The sequence below is a fragment of the Arachis stenosperma genome, chromosome 7 (assembly GCF_014773155.1).
Source record: "Arachis stenosperma cultivar V10309 chromosome 7, arast.V10309.gnm1.PFL2, whole genome shotgun sequence".
In the NCBI taxonomy this organism is placed as follows: Eukaryota; Viridiplantae; Streptophyta; class Magnoliopsida; order Fabales; family Fabaceae; genus Arachis; species Arachis stenosperma.
The window spans coordinates 39156788-39177642 of record NC_080383.1 but is presented as its reverse complement, the minus strand read 5'-3'; the positions used below and the strand labels follow the sequence as shown (position 1 = coordinate 39177642).

At 39.8% G+C, this 20855-nt stretch overlaps 1 protein-coding gene across 1 annotated transcript; it reads right to left on the bottom strand.

The window, feature by feature from the left end:
* Positions 1-3739: 3739 nt before the first annotated feature.
* Positions 3740-7854, bottom strand: LOC130939722 (uncharacterized). The gene is made up of 4 exons (XM_057867808.1): positions 7570-7854; positions 5309-5494; positions 4694-5020; positions 3740-4417 (listed from the first exon to the last, which is right to left on the bottom strand). Exons 1-4 carry the CDS (start codon positions 7852-7854, stop codon positions 3740-3742), a joined length of 1476 nt encoding a protein of 491 aa, XP_057723791.1.
* Between the last annotated feature and the right edge of the window lie 13001 nt (positions 7855-20855).

Sequence of the window (20855 nt, the reverse complement as noted above, 5' to 3'; positions counted from 1 at the left end):
TCAAAGGTTAGTTCACTGCTTAATTCTTCTGCATTTTTTCTACCCTGTTTAATGATTATTTGATTACTGATTACTTGAATATTTTGTATTAATCTTTTTGAATGATTATTTGATTACTGATGAGCCCTGGTTCTGCTGTGTTCCTATTTTACGTGTTGTGATTTCGCTGATTATTGAAGATCTTGTGATAATTGATTGTTTGATTACTGCATTATCATCTTTTGCACCATTGTTGTCAATTCATATGTAGATGTTAATGGTTTGACATTCAACCGGATTTAAGATAGCTTTTGTTATTATTTTTGTTTATTTTTTAATTTTTTTATTGTGAATTGATATTAAATTGGCCCTTCTATGTCTTTCTCTTTATAGATGCTTACCTAGGTATCCCTTCAAGTGTCCCAAGCTGCAGATTACTCCTGAGAATGGCTTATCAGAGAGTGACATTGATAAACTATTGTCACTCCTCCATGATCAAATATGATCCCAGTTTATACCCCAGTATATGTCTCTACTCGTACGCTTCAATGTTGTTGTTGAATTGTTGGTGCATTTATTGTGCTGTAGGTAGTGTTGTCGTAATATTTATGGCTAAGATGAAATATTGGTTAGCAATAGAATGCTTTGATATTTTTGGTTCCTTGGTGTCAATACTGAGAGCAATTAAGAGCAAGCATGTGTTATGATGCCTAAGTTGGTAGAAAGGGAGCCAAAAGGTGGAAGAAATATCAAGTATGTATTATTAAATTAAAATATTTTTAAAAGCATGATTTATACATTATCTAAAGAAAGTTGAGGTAGGATTCAATATTGAGGTAGTTGAGACCTTAATGGCAAGAACAAGTTACTAAACCAAGCATATTTCTATGTGATCTTATTTTGAATTCTTCATATGTTCTTCTTTCTTTTAATTCTTTGAATGTAACTACTGATCTTTCTTGGTACCTAGGGGTTTACTAGACATGTTTCAGTTCAATTATTTCCTCACTTTATTTCATTTAATCATATATTCATGTTCTTTTTCTTTTCCAAAATTAGTTGCTCTTTTTATTTACATAGCTGTTATGACATAGTTTGTTTATTGAAGCTTCAGTTTTTACTAAAATTGAATCCTTTCTCTTAATTCATGTATTTTTATTTCTTGTTTATTCTGAATTTTGGTTACAATTTGATTTAGTTGGAGGCAGGGAAGCAGCTTTTAACTCAGCGAGGCTATCTTCGCTTCCGACCGTAAATGAAAAAGAAGAAGCATCCTAGAAAAGCTTTCTAACAGCATTCAGTTGTTTGTCATCAAATTAGAAACCTTGGACAATGATTCTTTAGAGTGTTTTTATTTATAATTTCTTTATTATTTTATTATAAAACGGTTTTTTTTTTGTTGGACCACGGTTGAATAGACCAGTAAACCAGTGAACTAGTGACAAGAACGGTTTGATGACCGGTTCGGTTTTCAAAACCTTGGTTTTCAGTTCTGAACACCTTTGTCTCTGTTCTAAGAAGTAAACATGATCACAGACATCATAAAGCAAAGTAACAATGAAAATTAATTGAAATTGAAGGAAAATTAAATCAAATGAGAATAAATGAAACAATAAAATGCTATTAATCATTGGGTTGCCTCCCAACAAGCACTTCTTTATTGTCATTAGTTGGACTTTACTGTACTTAACTTAGTAGCAGTGTAGAGCTTTCTTGTTCCATGTTGTCTCCTAGGTTATGTTTGACTCTCTGCCCATTGACAGTGAACCTTTTGTCGGGGTGTTTACCTTGGAGTTCTATGTGTCCATAGGGTGACACATTAGTGTCCACGAAGGGTCCTATCCATCTTGACTTGAGCTTTCCAGGGAATATCTTGAGTCTAGAGTTGAAGAGCACGACCTTCAGGCCTGGTTCAAAGACTCTGGAAGATATCTTCCTATCATGCCACCTTTTAGTTTTCTCTTTATAGATTTTTGCATTCTTGAATCCAACAAGTCGGAATTCATCCAACTCATTCAATTTGAGTAACCTCTTTTCTCCTGTTGTCGTAGCATCAAGGTTGAGGATTCTGGTTGCCCAGTAGGCCTTGTGTTCCAATTCCACTAGCAAATGACATGCCTTCCCGTACACCAGTTGATATGGTGATGTCCCTATAGGGGTTTTGAAAGCTGTCCTGTATGCCTAGAGAGCATCATCCAATTTTGTTGGCCAATCTTTTCTAGAGGTGTGATGAGTCCATATTTGATGAGATATTTTGACTTGATTTGAATGGATTTCATCACATAAACCTACACTTAATCACCAAAATAGTATACTTTTTTATTTCTCCCTAATTTGGACATAGATGTGAAAACATGCATTTTTATGCTTAAATTGAGCAATCTAATTCCACTTTTATGCCATTCGATGTCATGAGGTGTTTGTTGAGTGATTTCATGTCAATTAGGCAGGATTGGCTAGGCAAAAGTGGAAGAAAGCATGTACAAGGGAGAACACATGAAGAAAACAAGGAAAAGCACACACAGTCAAGTGTGCGTGCGCACAACCCTCTGTGCGTACGCACAAGTGAACATTCAGCAAAGTGTGCGTGCGCACACATCTGTGTGTATGCACAGATCCCTGCACGTGAATTCATTAATGAAACACGTGATCCATAATTTTTGGGGAATTTTGGCCCAATTTTGGAAGGCTTGATGCTGAATGGGAGTGCTATATGAAGGGGAAATGACCACGTATGAAGGCATTAGTTAATTATTAGCCATTTTTAGGTTTTTATTAGTTCTTATTTTAGTTTGAGGAAGCTTCCATAAGAGTAGGAGTAGTGTAGATAGCAAATTCTCTCCTAGGGTTTTGATTGTAGCATTTTATAGTTAAGTTTTGGTCTTGGATTTTGATCATCTAATTGTATGTACTCTTTAATCTTCTCTTTAATTTCACTACTCTTGCTACAATATCTCCTTGTTCAAGTCACTTTGTTAATATATGCAATTTTGGTTTCTCACAATTTTGGTTGATGAATTTCATGTTTTATGCTTTCTTTATGTTTGATTGAATGTTAATTGCTGATATTGTGAATAATTTGGTCATAGTTTTTATTTTTCCTTTACAATTTCTTATGTTTTGGTTATATGCCCACAAAGTGTTTGTGAAAATACCACTAGATAATTTTGAGTAGATTTTCACACCTTACTTGGGATTTGAGTTCCTAAGATACTCGAGCCATGATGTCCGACATTTAGTGGTAATTCTTGGGTAGTTAGTTGACTCTTATTTCCATTGAAGCTACCTTTTTACCAATTAATTTGGTAAGTTAGCTATGACTTATGGATTAAAGTCAATTATGCTTGCTAAACTTACTCCTCGATGTTAGGGGTTGACTAGGCGAGATTGACTCATCATAATTATCACAGTTGTGATTATGAGGATGATAGGATTCCTTGGATTCTCATTCCCAAGTCAAGGCTCCTTTACGCATTAATAGCATTTTCACTAGTTTTGACCTTGTTCCCCCTTTAATTGCATTAATTCCAATTTTGATCATTTCTTAGTTCTTTTATATCTTAGTTCTTTTAATATTTTGTTCTTTGATTGTAAAACCCCTTCTTTTCATCCACAACTGAAAGTGTAACACTTCGATTGCATTCCTAGGGAGAACGACCCGAGGTTTCATTACTCTCGGTTTATATTTTAATTGGAAAAATCAAACTTTGATTGAAAGGATAGATTGTCAATTTGGACTACGCTATCAACAAAGTGATCCTTATTTTGAGAAATTCTGAATTGACATAATCCTCTCTACAAAGGTGCTTACAGTTCTTTCCAAGATTCTCTTTAGCTCTCTGTTTGAGACCTCAGCTTGTCCATTTGTTTGCGGATGATATGGTGTTGCCACTCTATGGTGGACGCCGTAACGGTGCAGAAGAGAGTCAAGTTGTCTATTGCAGAAGTGAGTGCCTCCATCACTGATCAGTATCCTTGGGGCGCCGAACCTACTGAAGATCTGCTTCTGGAGGAACTTCATCACTACTCTTGCATCATTGGTGGGTGAAGCGACTGCCTCAACCCATTTAGACACGTAATCTACTGCCACAAGAATATATGCGTTAAAAAATGAGGATGGAAAAGGTCCCATAAAATCTATTCCCCACACATCAATCAGCTCAACCTCCAGGACCCCTTGCTGAGGTATGTCATGATGGTGAGGAAGATTGCTAGCCCTTTGACAACTGTCACAGTTACAGACAAACTCTCGGGCGTCCTTAAAGATTGTTGGCCAGTAAAAGCCACTCTGGAGGACCTTGGTGGCTGTTCGCTCACCTCCAAAGAGTCCTCCATATTCTAAGCCATGGCAATGCCATAGGATCCTTTGTGCTTCCTCTTTAGACACACATCGGTGAATTATCTCGTCTGAGCATCTTTTGAAGAGGTATGATTCATCCTATAAGTAGTACTTTGCATCATGCATGAGTTTTCGAGCTTCCTGTCTATTGTATTCTTTGGGGATGAACCTTATGGCTTTGTAGTTTGCGATGTCTGCAAACCAAGGGGCTATCCAAATTGCAAAGAGTTGCTCATCAAGGAATATTTCAAATACTTCAGTAGAGGGAAGCGAAGTTCCTGCTACTGGCTCAATCCGAGATAAGTGGCTTGCCACTGGGTTCTTTGACCTTTTTCTGTCTCTGATTTCTATATCAAACTCTTACATGAGTAGTACCCATCTTATCAGCCTTGGCTTAGAATCTTGCTTGGTGAGAAGATACTTGAGAGCAGCATGTTCATTGTATACAATAACCTTAGATCCTACTAAATAGGATCTGAACTTGTCAATGGCATCAACCACTGTAAGTAGTTCCTTTTCTGTGGTAGTATAGTTCTTTTGTGCATCATTTAAAGCACGACTAGCATAATAAATGACATGTAGAAGCTTATCATGTCTCTGCCCCAGGACTGCGCCAATTGCATAGTCACTGGCATTGCATATCAGTTCGAATGGCAAGTCCCAGTTGGGTGCAGAAATAATGGGTGCCGTGATAAGCTTGACCTTCAGAGTTTCAAAGGCATACATGCACTCCATGTAAAAAATGAATTGAGTGTCAGTGGTCAACAGGTTACATAGGGGATTTGCAATTTTTGAAAAATCCTTTATGAACCTCCTGTAAAATCATGCATGTCCTAGGAAGCTTCTGATTGCGTTTACATTAGTGAGTGGTGGTAATCGCTCAATTACCTCCACCTTAGCTTGATCCACCTTTATAAATTTATTTGAAATTCGATGTCCAAGAATAATTCCTTTAGCTATCATGAAGTGGCATTTTTTCCAGTTTAAAACCATGTTTGTTTCTTGGCAATGTTTCAGAACTAGAACTAGATGGTCAAGGCAGGAATCAAATGAATCTCCAATGACAGAGAAGTCATCCATGAATATTTCAAGAAACTTCTCCACTATATCAGTAAAATGGAGAGCATGCACATCTGAATGATGGCAGGAGCATTGCATAAGCCAAATGGCATTCCCCTGTAAGCAAATACTCCATATGGGCATGTGAATGCTGTCTTCTCTTGATCCTGTGGATCCACTGCAATTTAATTATAACCAGAATAACCATCCAGGAAACAATAAAATGTATGCCCTGCTAGCCTTTCTAGCATTTGGTCTATAAATGAAAAAGGAAAATGATCCTTTCTGGTGGCGTTATTGAGCCTCCTATAGTCAATACACATACGCCACCCTGTGACTGTTCTTGTGGGAATCAGTTCATTTTTTTCATTATAAACCACTGTCATGCCTCCCTTTTTGGGAACAACTTGGACAGGGCTCACCCAGGGGTTGTCAGAAATAGGATAAATAATCCTAGTCTCCCATAATTCTGTGACTTCCTTTTGCACTACTTCCTTCATGGCTGGATCCAGTCGCCTTTGTGGTTGCACCACTGGTTTGGTGTCATCTTCTAACAGGATCTTATGCATACATCGGGTTGGGCTAATACCCTTAAGGTCACTTATTGTCCATCCAAGAGCGGTCTTGTGTGTTTTTAGTACTTGGATTAGTGCATTTTCTTCCTGTGGTTCTAAGACAGAACTTATAATCATAGGATAAGTATCCCCATCTCTTAGAAATGCATATTTCAAGGATGATGGTAATGGCTTAAGCTCAAGTTTAGGAGGCTTATCCTCTTCCTTAAGAGTTTTCAAAGCTCCTTCATTTCTTCTGGCTCCTCTAAATCAGGCTGGGCATCATAAAAGATGTCGTTCAACTCTTCTTCGAGTCTCTCAACTATGTTCACTTCTTCTACCAAGGAATCAATGATATCAATATTCATACACTCCTCAGGAGTATCTGGATGCTACATAGCTTTGACAGCATTCAGTATGAACTCATCCTCATTGACTCTCAGGGTTACTTCCCCTTTCTGAACGTCAATGAGGGTCCATCCTGTAGCTAGGAAGGGTCTTCCTAGGATAAGGGATGAACACTTCTACTCGTCTGTTTCCAGCACCAATAAATCTGTGGGGAAAGCAAAAGGTCCAACCCTAACAATCATGTCTTCAATCACACCTGATGGAAGCTTAATAGAGCCATCAGCAAGTTAAAGACTTATGAGGGTCGGTTTAACTTCTTGAGTTAAATAGAGCCTCTTTATTAATGATGCAGGTATTAAGTTAATACTTGCTCCAAGATCACATAGGGCTATCCTTGTGTAGGCATCCCCTAGGGTGCATGGTATCATAAAGCTCCCAAGGTCTTGTAGTTTCTCTAATAAGCTCATTTGTATTACCCCACTACATTCTTCAATGAAGAGGACTGTTTATGCCTCTCTCCAATCCTTCTTATGACTTAAGATGTATTTCATGAATTTAGCATAAGAAGGTATCTTCTCAAGAGCTTCTGCAAAAGGGATCTTGATTTCAAGTGTCTTGAGATAATCCACAAAGTGGGAAAATTGTTTATCTTTTTTCGCTTGGCAGAGCTTCTGAGGAAATGGCATCTTGGCCCTATACTCATCACCCTAAGTTGATGTAGGTTGAATGCCTACAGAATTAGAAGAGGGTTCATTGACTTGCTTAGGAGAGATCTTATCAGCACTTGTATGTGTCTGACCATCCCTGTTTGGGCGTTCAAAGCCCTTGTTACCCCTTTCCTGGCGTTCAATGCCAGGAATACTGTCCCCTTTTGGGCATTCAATGCCAGGAGTCCTGCCCCCTTCTTGGCATTGAATGCCAGGAGTGCTACCCCCTTATTGGCATTGAACGCTAATGACATTCCTCTCTTGGTGTTCAACGCCCTTAGAGGTGTCTTAGGCTGCAGTTTCGTTATCCTCTGTCAATTGTTCCTCTCCTGGTTTCCTATTGTACTGAGGTTGGGTGTTTAAGGTTTTTCCACTCTATAGCTAGATAGCCTGCCACTCTTCTTTTATCTGTTTAGATAATTGCTGCCTCGTTTGACTCAACTATGTCTCTATATTCCTATTGGAAGCCTGAGTTTCCTGTAAAGTCTCTTGCAATTCTAACAACTGCTGTGCAAGGGCTTGTAGTTGCTGAGTCAATGGGCGATTTTTTTAGAGGGTTAGATTTAGTAGATACTGCTTTTACCTCTCCTTTCATAGAAGTCTCACCAACAGAGTATAGATGCTGGTTGGTTGCAACTATCTCAATGAGTTTGTAAGCCTCTTCGATTATTTTCCTCATGTATATAGAACCACCAACAGAGTGGTCTAGGGACATCCTAGCCACGTCTGTGAGTTCATAGTAGAAGATGTCTAATTGCACCCACTCTGAAAATATTTCAGTGGGGCATTTTCGTAACATTATTCTGTACCTACCACAAGCATCGTGAAGAGATTCATTATTCTCTTGTCTGAAGCCTTGAATGACCATCCTTAACTAGTTGCTTCCATGTTTTCAAACTAGATTTGGGCTGGTTGTCCAACCATCTCTTTGCTTGGCCTTTCACAGTGAAGAAAAAGAGCAGCAATCTGTAGACATGCTAATCCACTCCTTCAGTGTGCACTGTATCAGCGATCTGTAAAAAATTCACCAAGAATTCAGTGGGTTTTCCTGTGGAAGTCCAGAGTACTGATAGTTTTGCTGTACCAGAGTGATTAGCTGAGGGTTTAGCTCAAAATTGCTCACTTTGATGGGGGGTATACTGATACTTCTTACATAGAAGTCAGGAGTAGGGGCCATATAAGATCCCAATGTTCTTTTGAACTGTTCATTCCCATTTGGGTCCATGGTGAACTCTTCTTGTTCCTACACACTTAGGTAAGAAACAAGGAAATGGGAAGGTGGGTGTCTCTATGTTGGGGTATAGAGCACCTCTAGTGAAATGTCCTTGGAATGACAAAAAGAATGGAGGTTGAGAAAGATGGAATTTGAAAATTAGAAGTAAAAAAAGAAAAACTAGAATTTAAATATTTTTGTTTTTATTTTATTTATTTAACCGCTATACTTGACTCTACTTGTGTATTACTTGCTTGCATTGCATGTGTTTTCCCCTCTGGGAGGTCCCTCATGCTGGTGTCGGTTGACGCTGAGGGCTGGTTTTGTTTCTGGTTTTGATTTCTATTCTGAGGAAGATTTGGGAAAGTTTAAAGAGTTGGGAAAGTTGGGAAAGTTGGAAAGTTGGAGAAGATAAGAAATGGAATTAGACTTAGTATTCCCTAGGAGAGTTGCCTATTTACGGATTAGTGAGGACCTAAGAATGAATATCTGATTAAAGGAAGTTTAAGACACTTAGCGAGTTCTTATTATAGTGCATTGTATTTATTTAGCAATTTTACCGTACAGGAAACCCATGGGTCGGGGGTTCTCATTCTGTATATATTCTCTGTTTTTTAGATACAGGTCCTGGTGCTCAGCAGTAAGCTGGATTCGTCTGGATGGTGGCAATGTTTATTTAATTCTATTTTGTACTTTTAGAATCCCTCCTTTTTATTTTGAAAAACCTTCAATATGATGTATGTAAATGTTTATTTTGTGGTGCGCAAAATTGAACTCCACACAATTGAACCAGCAAGTGCACCGGGTCGTCCAAGTAATACCTTAGGTGAGTGAGGGTCAAATTCCATAGAGATTGTCGGATTGAGCAAGCAATGGCTATCTTGTAAATCTTAGTTAAGAAAGCAATGTCGGATTAATAAGAATGACATAACAATTTAGTGTGAAAGCAATGATGGATAATTAGTTAAGGCTTCGGAGATGCGTATTCTTTCCGGATTAACTTTTCTTATTGTCTACTTCAACAACGAACGATTCATTCGAAGGCAGCTGTAATTAACTAACTCATGTAGCATCCTCATCAAGTTAGTCTCTTATGAACCAAAGCAGTCCACTATATCTAAGCAATTCATGTAGCATCCTCATCAAGTTAACTCATGGCTTCCCGCTATAGTCGAAGGTGAAGACTTAAGCAATCTACCCCCCCTTCGCGATCCTACCCAAAACACCACATACAAGGTCAGATCTTCCAGATCAGGGAACGATGCTTCTCATACTCTAGCCTTGATGCCACAGAAACCTTAGTAACCCACGGTCAATGGGATTATATGTTACATATCCAATGTCGCCCAGGCTCACTCTTGGAATCCGCAATGCATTCTCTAGCTTGTGGTTCAATGCTATCCGGGCAGGACTCACATAGAACCCATGTAGAATAAGGATGATTGTCATGGGTCATCCTTAATTCATGATATGAAGAACAAAAATGCACAAGAGAATGGAATTAAACACGTATTGAAATAGAACAGTAATATTATTAATCCATGAGAATCAAAAGAGCTCCTAACCCTAACTTGCACGGTTTAGTTGCTTATGCTTTTACAGAAAATAGTGTAATGTTCGAATGGGGAGGATGATCTCTAAGCATGGGAGATCTCCTCCTTAAATACTAATCTAATGACTAAGGATTATAGAAATAAGATAGACTAGGTTGATAGTGCAAAAATCCACTTTCTGGGCCCACTTGGTGAGTGTTTGGGCTAAGTTTGGGGTGACTCCATGAGTTAGTACTCCTTTTTGGGCGTTGGACACCCACCTTGCTTCCCTTTTGGGTATTGGACTCCAACTGCTCCCTTTTGGGCGTCCAACGCTAGGAATGGGGTTGGTAGCTGGCATTGAATGCCAGTTTTGGACCTTGAATTCCAGAGATAAGTATAGACTATTATATATTACTCGAAAGTCCTGGATATTAGCTTTCCAATGTTATTGAGAGTGCGCCATTTGGACTTCTGTAACTCCAAAAATGCTCCTTCGAGTGCATGGAGCTCAAAATCTAACGGTATCTGCAGTCCTTTCTCTGTCTCTGAATCATACTTTGCCAAAACTCCTCAATTTTAGTCAGAATTTACCTGAAATCATCATAAAACACAACAACTCAAAGTAGAATCCAAAAATGTGAATTTTGCACTAAAACCTATGAAAACACAATAAAACTTAAGCAAAACATAACTAAAATAATATGAAAATGATGCCAAAAAGCGTATAAAATATCCGCTCATCATTTGCAACTTGCCAATAGAGGCAATGGTGTATCTTTGGGAGAGATAGGAATTATTGTTGTTAAAACGATTTTAGTTCTGTACCCTAGTCGGCCTAAACTTCGCAGGTCGCGACTAGGCTAGTTTACTTACGGTTATGTCTATATATATTGTCCTTATCTTATTCTTTCTAAATGTCTTCATTTCTTATCGCTTTTCAAGCGTGCTCTATCTTCCTATTATCGTTATACTTGATGTTATTCATTCGCGATTTTTTTAACTAATATGTATAAATTAATTATTATTCCACCTTGAGTTGTACCAGCGTAATATCGTTAACTAATGACTCGAGCATAAGAATCTGTATATTAGGGTGTTACAAGGAGCAATCCTCAAGCCATCAGCATGAATCCAACCCACGAAGCCTAACACCCGAACTCTAGGATAGCATTCCTCCCACTCACAGGAGAATAATAAGCACCATGCACCGCCAACTAACCCCGGTCTAGCAACAACCAAAAGATGACAACCGTCCACCCACTAAAGCCTGGGCACCCGATGATGCATGCGCATCTTTAGTAGTTTTTATTTCTTATTTCTTTAAATAGTGGTAGTGATTTATTATTTTTATTAGGAATTTCATAAATTTAATCTGTTCTTAGCTTTTCATTTATTAAATTCAAGATAGAGATTTTTCTTGCTTTAATGGAGATTTTTGGTGCCTTGATCAATGCTCTTTGGAGTTGTTTTGTGTATTGTTAATTGTAGGAAATGAAACAAGGATCAAAAGAACAAAAGAGGAAGCTAAGGACACGCTTTGTAAGAAAGGACACGCTTTGAAGGCTTAGGATACACTTTTTCAAACTCAACATTTAAGCCTCGAAGCCTTGCCGTCCAACGTGGTGATCACGGTGTCCAACGACATTTGCGCATACGCACAAGTGGTGAAATCAGCAAGGTCATGCATACTGATGAGCGGATAATTTGTACCCTTTTTGGCATTGTTTTTAGTATGTTTTTAGTAGTTTTAGTTGAGTTCTTAGTATATTTTTATTAGTTTTTAGTTAAAATTCACTTTTCTGGACTTTACTATGAGTTTGTGTGTTTTTCTGTGATTTCAGGTATTTTCTGGCTGAAATTGAGGGATCTGAGCAAAAATCTGATTCAGAGACTGAAACGGACTGCAGATGCTGTTGGATTCTAACCTCCCTGCACTCGAAGTGGATTTTCTGGAGCTACAGAAGCCCAATTGGCGCGCTCTCAACGGCGTTGGAAGGTAGACATCCTGGGCTTTCCAGCAATATATGATAGTTCATACTTTGCCCAAGATTTGATGGCCCAAACCGGCGTTCAAAGTCACCTCAAGAAATTCCAGCGTTAAACGCCGGAACTGGCACCTAAATGGGAGTTAAACGCCCAAACTCGCATAAAAGCTGGCGTTTAACTCCAAGAAGAGTCTCTACACGAAAATGCTTCATTGCTCAGCCCAAGCACACACCAAGTGGGCCCGGAAGTGGATTTTTACATCATTTACTCATCTTTGTACACCTTAGGCTACTAGTTTTCTATAAGTAGGACCTTTTACTATTGTATTTTCATCTTCTGATCTTTGGAACCTTTTTCTCTAGATCTTTTGATCACTTTGGGAGGCTGGCCTCACGGCCATGCCTAGACCTTGTTCTTATGTATTTTCAACGGTGGAGTTTCTACACACCATAGATTAAGGTGTGGAGCTCTGCTGTACCTCGAGTATTAATGCAATTACTATTGTTCTTCTATTCAATTCCGCTTGTTCTTGTTCCAAGATATCACTTGTTCTTCAACTTGATGAATGTGATGATCCGTGACACTCATCATCATTCTCACTCATGAACAAGGTGACTGACAACCACTCTTGTTCTACAAGCATATGAGGCTTAGTGAATATCTCTTGGATTCCTGATAACACGATGCATGGTTGATCGCCTGACAACCGAGTGCTCGCCTGACAAACGAGCCAGCCATTCCGTGAGATCAGAGTCTTCGTGGTATAGGCGAGAACTGATGGCTGCATTCAAGAGAATCCGGAAGGTCTAACCTTGTCTGTGGTATTCTGAGTAGGATTCAATGATTGAATGACTGTGACGTGCTTCAAACTCCTAGCAGGCGGAGCGTTAGTGACAGACGCAAAAGGATCGATGGATTTTATTCCGGCCTGACCGAGAACCGACAGCTGATTAGCCATATGCTGTGACAGAGCATGGGAACATTTTCACTGAGAGGATGGGAGGTAGCCATTGACAACGGTGAAACCCTACATGAGCTTGCCATGGAAAGGAGTAAGAAGGATTGGATGAAGACAGTAGGAAAGCAGAGAGACGGAAGGGAAGGCATCTTCATTCGCTTATCTGAAGCTCTCACCAATGATATACATAAGTATCTCTATCTTTATCTTTATGCTTTATTCGTTTATCACTATACCCATTTGAGTCTGCCTGACTGAGATTTACAAGGTGACCATAGCTTGTTTCATAGCAACAATCTCCGTGGGATCGACCCTTACTCGCGTAAGGTTTATTACTTGGACGACCCAGTGCACTTGCTGGTTAGTTGTGCGAAGTTGTGTTTATGCCATGGTATTGAGCACCAAGTCTTTGGAGCCATTACCGGGGATTATTTGAATATGGACAAAGTAGTGATCACAATTTCGTGCACCAAGTTTTTGGGTCAAGTGTAAACCTCATGCCTCTCTCTGTAATGGAGAAGCAAGGGATCTTTGAGGTACAAGCTGCAAGAATCTCACTAGAGATGGCAGACAATTCAAAGAAACAAGCTCATGGACTTGTAGAGGATGTTCTGGTAAAGGTTGAAGACTATTACATCCCTACTAATTTCATAGTCCTAGAGACTGGGAAATGCATGGATGAAACCATCATCCTTGGCAGACCCTTCCTAGGCACAGCAAAGGCTGTGATTGATGTTCATGGAGGTGAACTAATCATTCAAGTGAATGAAAAATCCTATGTGTTTAAGGCTCAAGGATATCCCTCTGTCACCATGGAGAGGAAGCATGAAGAGCTTCTCTCAAATCAGAGTCAAACAGAGCCCCCACAGTCAAACTCTAAGTTTGGTGTTGGGAGGCCACAACCAAACTCTAAGTTTGGTGTTGAACCCCCACATTCAAACTCTAAGTTTGGTGTTGGGAGGTTCCAACATTGCTCTGAGTATCTGTGAGGCTCATTGAGAACCCTCTGTCAAGCTACTGACATTAAAGAAGCGCTTGTTGGGAGGCAACCCAATGTTATATTTTATCTATTTTCTTTTGTTATTTTATTTTATTTTGTAGGTTGATGATCATGAGAAGTCACAAAATCAATTGAAAAAGCAAAAACAGAATGAAAAACAGGAAGAAAAACAGCACACCCTGGAGGAAGAACTCACTGGCATTCAAACGCCAGTGAGGGTAGCAGTTGGGCGTTTAACGCCCAGTCTGGCACCATTCTGGGCGTTTAACGCCAGAAAGGGGCACCAGACTGGCGTTAAACGCCAGGAAGGGGCAAGAACCTTGCGTTAAACGCCAGAAATGGGCACCAGCCCGGCGTTTAACGCCAGAAATGGCTCAAAACGTGATTTTGAATGCCATTTGGTGCAGGGATGACTTTTTCTTGACACCACAGGATCTGTGGACCCCACAGGATCCCCACCAACCCCTCACCTATCAAATCCCATCTTTCTCTTCACCACTCACCTCCATCCTTCATAAAACCTCACCATTCAAATTCAAACCACTTCACCACCCAAACCCACCCATAATGGCCGAAACACAAAGCCATTCCCTTCTTCCTCATTCCTTCTTCTTCTACTCTCTTCTTTCTTCTTTTGCTCGAGGACGAGCAAACCTTTTAAGTTTGGTGTGGTAAAAGCATTGCTTTTTGTTTTTCCATAACCATTTATGGCATCCAAGGCCGGAGAAACCTCTAGAAAGAGGAAAGAGAAGGCAAAAGCTTTCACCTCCGAGTCATGGGAGATGGAGAGATTCACCTCAAGGGATGCACTTTCCTCCACAAGACTATTGGGAGCAACTGAACACCTCCCTAGGAGAATTGAGTTCCAACATGGGACAACTAAGGGTGGAGCACCAAGAACACTCCATTCTCCTCCATGAAATTAGAGAAGATCAAAGAATCATGAGAGAGGAGCAACAAAGACAAGGAAGAAACATTGAGGAGCTCAAGCACTCCATAAGACCTTCAAGAGGAAGAACAAGCCGCCATCACTGAGGTGGACCCGTTCTTTAACCTCCTTGTTCTTTATTTTCTTGTTTTTCGAAATTTTCATGCTTATGTTTATCCATGTTTGTGTCTTATGATCATTAGTGTCTTAGTGTCTATGCCTTAAAGTTATGAATGTCCTATGAATCCATCACCTTTCTTAAAAGAAAACTGTTTTTATTACAAAAGAACAAGAAGTACAGGATTTAGAATTCATCTTTAAAACCAGCTTAATTAGTTTGATGTGGTGACAATACTTTTTGTTTTCTGAATGTATGCTTGAACAGTGCATATGTCTTTTGAATTTGTTGTTCATGAATGTTAAAATTGTTGGCTCTTGAAAGAATGATGAAAAAGGAGACATGTTACTGAGGATCTGAAAAATCATAAAAATGATTCTTGAAGCAAGAAAAAGCAGTGAATACACAAAAAAAAGAGAAGGAGAAAAACGAAAAAAAAAGGGGGAGAAAAAGAAAAAGAAAGAAAAAGAAAGAAATAAAGTTGTGATCCAAGGCAAAAAGAGTGTGCTTAAGAACCCTGGACACCTCTAATTGGGGACTCTAGCAAAGCTGAGTCACAATCTGAAAAGGTTCACCCAATTATGTGTCTGTGGCATGTATGTATCCGGTGGTAATACTGGAAGACAGAGTGCTTTGGGCCACGACCAAGACTCAATAAGTAGCTGTGTTCAAGAATCATCATACTTAACTAGGAAAATCAATAACACTATCTGGATTCTGAGTTCCTAAAGAAGCCAATCATTCTGAATTTCAAAGGATAAAGTGAGATGCCAAAACTGTTCGGAGGCAAAAAGCTACTAGTCCCGCTCATCTAATTTGGAGCTAAGTTTCATTGATAGTTTGGAGTCTATAGTATATTCTCTTCTTTTTATCTTATTTGATTTTCAGTTGCTTGGGGACAAGCAACAATTTAAGTTTGGTGTTGTGATGAGCGGATAATTTGTACCCTTTTTGGCATTGTTTTTAGTATGTTTTTAGTAGTTTTAGTTGAGTTCTTAGTATATTTTTATTAGTTTTTAGTTAAAATTCACTTTTCTGGACTTTACTATGAGTTTGTGTGTTTTTCTGTGATTTCAGGTATTTTCTGGCTGAAATTGAGGGATCTGAGCAAAAATCTGATTCAGAGACTGAAACGGACTGCAGATGCTGTTGGATTCTGACCTCCCTGCACTCGAAGTGGATTTTCTGGAGCTACAGAAGCCCAATTGGCGCGCTCTCAACGAAGTTGGAAAGTAGACATCCTGGGCTTTCCAGCAATATATGATAGTCTATACTTTGCCCAAGATTTGATGGCCCAAACCGGCGTTCAAAGTCACCTCAAGAAATTCCAGCGTTAAACGCCGGAACTGGCACCTAAATGGGAGTTAAACGCCCAAACTCGCATAAAAGCTGGCGTTTAACTCCAAGAAGAGTCTCTACACGAAAATGCTTCATTGCTCAGCCCAAGCACACACCAAGTGGGCCCGGAAGTGGATTTTTACATCATTTACTCATCTTTGTACACCTTAGGCTACTAGTTTTCTATAAGTAGGACCTTTTACTATTGTATTTTCATCTTCTGATCTTTGGAACCTTTTTCTCTAGATCTTTTGATCACTTTGGGAGGCTGGCCTCACGGCCATGCCTAGACCTTGTTCTTATGTATTTTCAACGGTGGAGTTTCTACACACCATAGATTAAGGTGTGGAGCTCTGCTGTACCTCGAGTATTAATGCAATTACTATTGTTCTTCTATTCAATTCCGCTTGTTCTTGTTCCAAGATATCACTTGTTCTTCAACTTGATGAATGTGATGATCCGTGACACTCATCATCATTCTCACTCATGAACAAGGTGACTGACAACCACTCTTGTTCTACAAGCATATGAGGCTTAGTGAATATCTCTTGGATTCCTGATAACACGATGCATGGTTGATCGCCTGACAACCGAGTGCTCGCCTGACAAACGAGCCAGCCATTCCGTGAGATCAGAGTCTTCGTGGTATAGGCGAGAACTGATGGCTGCATTCAAGAGAATCCGGAAGGTCTAACCTTGTCTGTGGTATTCTGAGTAGGATTCAATGATTGAATGACTGTGACGTGCTTCAAACTCCTAGCAGGCGGGGCATTAGTGACAGACGTAAAAGGATCGATGGATTTTATTCCGGCCTGACCGAGAACCGACAGCTGATTAGCCATATGCTGTGACAGAGCATGGGAACATTTTCACTGAGAGGATGGGAGGTAGCCATTGACAACGGTGAAACCCTACATGAGCTTGCCATGGAAAGGAGTAAGAAGGATTGGATGAAGACAGTAGGAAAGCAGAGAGACGGAAGGGAAGGCATCTTCATTCGCTTATCTGAAGCTCTCACCAATGATATCCATAAGTATCTCTATCTTTATCTTTATGCTTTATTCGTTTATCACTATACCCATTTGAGTCTGCCTGACTGAGATTTACAAGGTGACCATAGCTTGTTTCATAGCAACAATCTCCGTGGGATCGACCCTTACTCGCGTAAGGTTTATTACTTGGACGACCCAGTGCACTTGCTGGTTAGTTGTGCGAAGTTGTGTTTATGCCATGGTATTGAGCACCAAGTCTTTGGAGCCATTACCGGGGATTATTTGAATATGGACAAAGTAGTGATCACAATTTCGTGCACCAAGTTTTTGGGTCAAGTGTAAACCTCATGCCTCTCTCTGTAATGGAGAAGCAAGGGATCTTTGAGGTACAAGCTGCAAGAATCTCACTAGAGATGGCAGACAATTCAAAGAAACAAGCTCATGGACTTGTAGAGGATGTTCTGGTAAAGGTTGAAGACTATTACATCCCTACTAATTTCATAGTCCTAGAGACTGGGAAATGCATGGATGAAACCATCATCCTTGGCAGACCCTTCCTAGGCACAGCAAAGGCTGTGATTGATGTTCATGGAGGTGAACTAATCATTCAAGTGAATGAAAAATCCTATGTGTTTAAGGCTCAAGGATATCCCTCTGTCACCATGGAGAGGAAGCATGAAGAGCTTCTCTCAAATCAGAGTCAAACAGAGCCCCCACAGTCAAACTCTAAGTTTGGTGTTGGGAGGCCACAACCAAACTCTAAGTTTGGTGTTGAACCCCCACATTCAAACTCTAAGTTTGGTGTTGGGAGGTTCCAACATTGCTCTGAGTATCTGTGAGGCTCATTGAGAACCCTCTGTCAAGCTACTGACATTAAAGAAGCGCTTGTTGGGAGGCAACCCAATGTTATATTTTATCTATTTTCTTTTGTTATTTTATTTTATTTTGTAGGTTGATGATCATGAGAAGTCACAAAATCAATTGAAAAAGCAAAAACAGAATGAAAAACAGGAAGAAAAACAGCACACCCTGGAGGAAGAACTCACTGGCATTCAAACGCCAGTGAGGGTAGCAGTTGGGCGTTTAACGCCCAGTCTGGCACCATTCTGGGCGTTTAACGCCAGAAAGGGGCACCAGACTGGCGTTAAACGCCAGGAAGGGGCAAGAACCTTGCGTTAAACGCCAGAAATGGGCACCAGCCCGGCGTTTAACGCCAGAAATGGCTCAAAACGTGATTTTGAATGCCATTTGGTGCAGGGATGACTTTTTCTTGACACCACAGGATCTGTGGACCCCACAGGATCCCCACCAACCCCTCACCTATCAAATCCCATCTTTCTCTTCACCACTCACCTCCATCCTTCATAAAACCTCACCATTCAAATTCAAACCACTTCACCACCCAAACCCACCCATAATGGCCGAAACACAAAGCCATTCCCTTCTTCCTCATTCCTTCTTCTTCTACTCTCTTCTTTCTTCTTTTGCTCGAGGACGAGCAAACCTTTTAAGTTTGGTGTGGTAAAAGCATTGCTTTTTGTTTTTCCATAACCATTTATGGCATCTAAGGCCGGAGAAACCTCTAGAAAGAGGAAAGAGAAGGCAAAAGCTTTCACCTCCGAGTCATGGGAGATGGAGAGATTCACCTCAAGGGATGCACTTTCCTCCACAAGACTATTGGGAGCAACTGAACACCTCCCTAGGAGAATTGAGTTCCAACATGGGACAACTAAGGGTGGAGCACCAAGAACACTCCATTCTCCTCCATGAAATTAGAGAAGATCAAAGAATCATGAGAGAGGAGCAACAAAGACAAGGAAGAAACATTGAGGAGCTCAAGCACTCCATAAGACCTTCAAGAGGAAGAACAAGCCGCCATCACTGAGGTGGACCCGTTCTTTAACCTCCTTGTTCTTTATTTTCTTGTTTTTCGAAATTTTCATGCTTATGTTTATCCATGTTTGTGTCTTATGATCATTAGTGTCTTAGTGTCTATGCCTTAAAGTTATGAATGTCCTATGAATCCATCACCTTTCTTAAAAGAAAACTGTTTTTATTACAAAAGAACAAGAAGTACAGGATTTAGAATTCATCTTTAAAACCAGCTTAATTAGTTTGATGTGGTGACAATACTTTTTGTTTTCTGAATGTATGCTTGAACAGTGCATATGTCTTTTGAATTTGTTGTTCATGAATGTTAAAATTGTTGGCTCTTGAAAGAATGATGAAAAAGGAGACATGTTACTGAGGATCTGAAAAATCATAAAAATGATTCTTGAAGCAAGAAAAAGCAGTGAATACACAAAAAAAAGAGAAGGAGAAAAACGAAAAAAAAAGGGGGAGAAAAAGAAAAAGAAAGAAAAAGAAAGAAATAAAGTTGTGATCCAAGGCAAAAAGAGTGTGCTTAAGAACCCTGGACACCTCTAATTGGGGACTCTAGCAAAGCTGAGTCACAATCTGAAAAGGTTCACCCAATTATGTGTCTGTGGCATGTATGTATCCGGTGGTAATACTGGAAGACAGAGTGCTTTGGGCCACGACCAAGACTCAATAAGTAGCTGTGTTCAAGAATCATCATACTTAACTAGGAAAATCAATAACACTATCTGGATTCTGAGTTCCTAAAGAAGCCAATCATTCTGAATTTCAAAGGATAAAGTGAGATGCCAAAACTGTTCGGAGGCAAAAAGCTACTAGTCCCGCTCATCTAATTTGGAGCTAAGTTTCATTGATAGTTTGGAGTCTATAGTATATTCTCTTCTTTTTATCTTATTTGATTTTCAGTTGCTTGGGGACAAGCAACAATTTAAGTTTGGTGTTGTGATGAGCGGATAATTTGTACCCTTTTTGGCATTGTTTTTAGTATGTTTTTAGTAGTTTTAGTTGAGTTCTTAGTATATTTTTATTAGTTTTTAGTTAAAATTCACTTTTCTGGACTTTACTATGAGTTTGTGTGTTTTTCTGTGATTTCAGGTATTTTCTGGCTGAAATTGAGGGATCTGAGCAAAAATCTGATTCAGAGACTGAAACGGACTGCAGATGCTGTTGGATTCTGACCTCCCTGCACTCGAAGTGGATTTTCTGGAGCTACAGAAGCCCAATTGGCGCGCTCTCAACGAAGTTGGAAAGTAGACATCCTGGGCTTTCCAGCAATATATGATAGTCTATACTTTGCCCAAGATTTGATGGCCCAAACCGGCGTTCAAAGTCACCTCAAGAAATTCCAGCGTTAAACGCCGGAACTGGCACCTAAATGGGAGTTAAACGCCCAAACTGGCATAAAAGATGGCGTTTAACTCCAAGAAGAGTCTCTACACGAAAATGCTTCATTGCTCAGCCCAAGCACACACCAAGTGGGCCCGGAAGTGGATTTTTACGTCATTTACTCATCTTTGTACACCTTAGGCTACTAGTTTTCTATAAGTAGGACCTTTTACTATTGTATTTTCATCTTCTGATCTTTGGAACCTTTTTCTCTAGATCTTTTGATCACTTTGGGAGGCTGGCCTCACGGCCATGCCTAGACCTTGTTCTTATGTATTTTCAACGGTGGAGTTTCTACACACCATAGATTAAGGTGTGGAGCTCTGCTGTACCTCGAGTATTAATGCAATTACTATTGTTCTTCTATTCAATTCCGCTTGTTCTTGTTCCAAGATATCACTTGTTCTTCAACTTGATGAATGTGATGATCCGTGACACTCATCATCATTCTCACTCATGAACAAGGTGACTGACAACCACTCTTGTTCTACAAGCATATGAGGCTTAGTGAATATCTCTTGGATTCCTGATAACACG

Bases quoted from the DNA above. Each gene is read 5' to 3' on its own strand.
- LOC130939722 (XM_057867808.1), bottom strand. From the start codon at position 7,854: ATGGTCATTCAAGGCTTCAGACAAGAGAATAATGAATCTCTTCACGAT. The intron at 5,495-7,569 runs GTAAAAGCAGTA...ATTTGCTTACAG, and splicing joins AGACTTCTATGAAAGGAGAG to GGGAATGCCATTTGGCTTAT. The intron at 5,021-5,308 runs GTTTTAAACTGG...GAAACTCTGAAG, and splicing joins ATTGCCAAGAAACAAACATG to GTCAAGCTTATCACGGCACC.